General features: G+C 43.4%; 1 protein-coding gene across 1 annotated transcript in view; it reads right to left on the reverse strand.

Moving 5' to 3' along the window:
• Positions 1-854: 854 nt before the first annotated feature.
• GLE1 (GLE1 RNA export mediator) overlaps positions 855-4,528 on the reverse strand; it is a 70,989-nt gene continuing 67,315 nt past the window's right edge. Inside the window, exons 13-15 of the mRNA XM_011988647.1 lie at positions 3,449-3,531; positions 2,815-2,878; positions 855-2,057 (exon numbers count right to left, since the gene is read on the reverse strand). Of these exons, the coding sequence (XP_011844037.1) occupies positions 1,989-2,057; positions 2,815-2,878; positions 3,449-3,531 (216 nt within the window). The 3' untranslated portion in view covers positions 855-1,988. The remainder of the gene's footprint in view (positions 2,058-2,814; positions 2,879-3,448; positions 3,532-4,528) is intronic.

The raw sequence follows: 4,528 nt of genomic DNA on the forward strand, positions 1-4,528 counted from the left end.
TTTGAGACAGGGTCTTGCTCTGTCACCCAGGCTGGAGTGCAGTGGCATGATCACAGCTCACAGCACCCTCGACCTCCCAAGCTCAAGTGATCTGCCCACCTCAGCCTCCTGAGTAGTTAGGACCACAGACGTGTGCCACCATGCCTGAAAAATTAAAAAAGTTTTTTTGTTTGTTTGTTTGAGACAGAGTCTTGCTCTGTTACCCAGGCTGGAGTGCAGCAGTATGATCTCAGCTCACTGCAGCCTCTGCCTCTGGGTTCCAGCAATTCTCCTGCCTCAGCTGCCTCCTGGGTAGCTGGGATTACAGGCACACAACACCACGCCCGGCTAATTTTTGTATTTTTAGTAGAGACAGGATTTCGCCATGATGGCTAGGCTGGTCTCGAACTTCTGACCTCAGGTGATCTGCCTGCCTCAGCCTCCCAAAGTGCTGGGATTATAGACGTAAGCCACCGCACCCGGCCAAAAAAAAATTTTTTAGACATGGGGGCGGGTCTCACTATGTTGCCCAGGCTGGTCTTGAACTTCTGGACTTTAAAACGATCCTCCCACTTCAGCCTCCCAAAGTGTTGGGACTGTGGGCATGAGCCACTAAGCACGGCCCACTGTGTCTTTCAAAGACTTTAGTATACTTTCACATCTCTTGCTAGATAAAATAGGGTCAGTTATTAGTACATAATTCCAAAAAAGGAAATGACAGAAAAAGAAGTAATATTACCAAGGTGTAGGTCAAGAAAACAAAAAGGAATAAATGCATACCGCTCTGTACCTGGACTTGTATACTACCATGCCCCTAATGATTTATATAGCTCAAGGCAGAGGAAATTGATCATATTGAACCAATATATCAGCAATGGGTTTTTTAAAAAACCAAGCTTTATTATTTATTTATTTTTTTGGCACCATAATTAACAATTCATAGAATGGGTCACTTCAGGCTACTCAAGAGTACCAGTGAACACTCCCCCACAAACACACCCTGCCACAAGACATTTAGCACAGAGGAACAGATCCATGGCCACTGCCTTTGCAGTATCAAAGAGAATTAGTCTTTCCACAAAACAAATCTCAACTCTTATCTGAACAGCCAATCTCTGAATTTTTGTAGTGGCTTTAGTCAGGCATATTTATCATCATATTAGCGGTGTTCAATTCCTGCCCAACATGTTTGTTTAATCCCAATTCAATGCTTATGGATGCTCAGCTCATGTTTAATGTTGCAAGCCCCATCTTAATTCAAACTGAAAAGAAACAAAACAAAAACAAAACCAAAAAAGGTACCTGCCTGGTTCATGCATCCCTAACCATCCAGGGACCAACTTCCAAATTAGGACAACAAAGAGTTCCCTTTAGTTCCATATGACATGTGTTTCCAGTGCTAATCCCAGATGCTAGTCTAGCCAGAGTGTCATCTGGGCCTTAGTCCATGTGTATATCACATACTTCCTCTGGCTTTAGAATGACTTCACCAGCTGAGAAAGGCAAAACAACCATAACCCAGACTTGCATGTAAGTATCTGGCCTCAACTATTAAATAATACTTAAAAGGGAACCTTATGAGCCTTAGCTCTTTCTGGAAATGCATCTGAACAGGGGTGAGGGTGGGTAGGTGGGTGCAAATGGTGGGCTCCCTCCAGCTCAGAGTGCATTTGTTAAGGTATTGCTAACTTTCTGAAAGACACTAGGGACAAAGAAGGGAGGAGACCAAGTGCTAAACACCTTTTATCACTTTTGCAAAAAACAAGAAAGGCCAATTCAATTTATTTTATCATGTGGATCTCTTAAGGAACTACCAAATCTACTAAGGGACCTCCAAGAATTTTGTGACGCATGAAAATCTCCTCTCCTAGTCACAAGGTATAAATACATAAAAATACATGTTGGCAAATTTCTGAATCTGACATGACTTCTCCCAAATACAAGTGTCTTCAGTTCCTTTATTATTGCCTCTTTGCAGCATAATGGTGATGGTAGGTGATGGAGTGACATCAGGAGCGCCAGAAGGAGGAAGTCAGAAAGCCCTTGGGGACAGGAATGTCCTTGTGTTGCAAACATTTCTGGTCAGGGAAAGATGAAGAAAACAGAATGAGTTTCTGATAACAGTGTTCCCAACACTTAATGGTTACAAGAAGCTTTGAGGGACACCATATTTCAGCCCTATGGAACAGTGAACAAAAAGGAAAAAGCCAGTAAGACCGATGGTTCTGTATAAGATGTCCACTTCTGCATGAACTGCCACAGACAACAAATGAAATGCTCTTATTATTCCTGTCCCACTCTTGTCTCCCTACAGCCTAAGCTCATCTTTCACAATCACTGTTTTCACAATCGAGCTTTGAGAAGCTGAAAAGTCAGCAGGCTATCTTTGCAAACCCACGATGGCGTTCTAAATTCTTTGTCAAAATTAACCTTTTATAATTTCTTGGCACTTGGAAGTAGGGGAAGAGTCCAACTGAAAGTGCAGTTTGTTCTCATGGAGAAAAGTGACAACACTTACCAATTCCCCACACCTGAGACTAAGACAAGAACTTTGGCCAACATGCAAAAAAACATATTCATGAGAGAAGATACACTCAATATATTTTATTCATCTCAGCAGAGCTTTCTCACAGGCAGTATGGAGAATGATACATATAAAGAGGAAATGGCAGCCCTTACTCCAAAGGTTAAGAGGGAATTAGGTACAAAAAGAAGGGTTTGGAAGAACTAAGGAAGAGAGTGCAATCAGAGCATCTGAAGGTCCAAGACTTGTTAGACACAGGTGCATTCCAGCCCAACAACAGTGTGGGACATGTTGGTCTAAGGGCATCTTACCTCCAAGAACTGCTTGAGGCGTATGAAGGAACCCATCTGTCCTGAGCTTGTGATAGCTTCAATTCTACAGGGAGAGAAAGACACGTGAATCACACCTATGATATACACCTATCTTTTGGAAGTGGTGTCTCACTCTGTCACCTAGGCTGGAGTGCAGTGCAGTGGTGCGATCATAGCTCACTGAGGCCTTGAACTCCTGGGCTCAAGCGATCCTCCTATCTCAGCTTCCCTAGTAGCTGGGACTATAGATGCATGCCATCATGCCTGGCTAATTTTTTATTTTGTAGAGATGGGGTCTTGCTATATTGCCCAGGCTGGTTTTGAACACCTGGGCTCAAGTGATCCTCCTGCTGTGGCCTCCCAAAGAGCTGCAATTATAGGCATAAGCCACTGTGACCAGTCCCTAATTTGTGTTTTTGTTTAGGCAATGATATTTAAGACAGACTCTCATTAAGTTTCAAAAGCATTTATTCAAATATCAATGAGAGGGACTGGAGTAGGAAGATGTCATACTTAGTACAGGTGTTTTTAACTTGAATCAAAACCAGCAGGTAATAGCACCCTTGGGTATCTGAGGCCTGGTTATGAGTTTTACTTACTTAATCCCCTGTTGTCTGCTCAACAAGCCTGATACCTGGGAAAGTAGTCCTCTTTGATAAGAATTAGCATCTTCCAGAACTGAACCTGGTATTGCTTCATGAGGGCATTCCCACACACCTAGAGGGAAAGACAGGCACTGTCAGAGCAGAGAATGAAAATTCACACTCACAGGACAGATTCATAAAGCACAATCAGCCCTTCATCTTTCACACCTATCAAAAATTTCAGCCACAATGCCACTGAACTTGCTAAAAGGGAATAAATGGAAACACCCAACTTTCTTCTAAAGCATTTCTCTTTATATGGCAATACCTCCATTTAACCAATCAGGTCTTAACGAACTACTGTTCTTTTCCTCTAATGAATGGAAGCCTTCCTAAAGGTATGGTATACCTCCCAAACTTAGTAAGGAGAGTATACAGAATACCACTTGTGTTCTCAAATGATACAGGATCATTGTTCATGTATGGTGACTTCAGGAGCTTTTTATTATTATTATTTTTTAATAGGGTCTCACTGTGTCACCCAGGCTAGAGGACACTGGCATGATCACAGCTCACTGCAGCCTCAACCTCCCTGGGCTCAGGTGATCCTCCAACCTCAGCCTCCCCAGTAGCTGGGACCACAGGCACACGCCACCATACCCAGCTAATTTTTGTACTTTTTTTGTAGACATAGGGTTTCACCATGTTGCCCTGGCTGGTCTTGGAACTCCAGAGCTCAAGTGATCCGCCTGCCTTGGCCTCCCAAAGGCTGTCAGCCACTGCACCTGGCTGACTTCGGGAGCTATTAAGGTAACTAGGAACTATTGGCACTATAGGTCAAATGGTTCCACATTTGTTATGGCATGTACCCCAAGCCTTTCTTCTATAAGAAGTATCTTCTTGGTTGAGTGCAATGGCTCACTTCTGTAATCTCAACACTTTGGCAGGGTAAGATGGGAGGATCGCTTGAGCCCAAGAGTTTGAGGCTACAGTGAGGTATGATCGCACTACTGCACTCCAGCCTGGGTGACAGAGTAAGATCCTGTTCAAGCGATTCTGCTGCCTCAGCCCCTCTAGTAGCTGGGATTACAGGCATGTGCTACCATGCCCATCTGATTTTTGTATTTTTA

This window comes from Mandrillus leucophaeus, unplaced genomic scaffold, assembly GCF_000951045.1.
Source record: "Mandrillus leucophaeus isolate KB7577 unplaced genomic scaffold, Mleu.le_1.0 Scaffold109, whole genome shotgun sequence".
NCBI classification, from domain to species: domain Eukaryota; kingdom Metazoa; phylum Chordata; class Mammalia; order Primates; family Cercopithecidae; genus Mandrillus; species Mandrillus leucophaeus.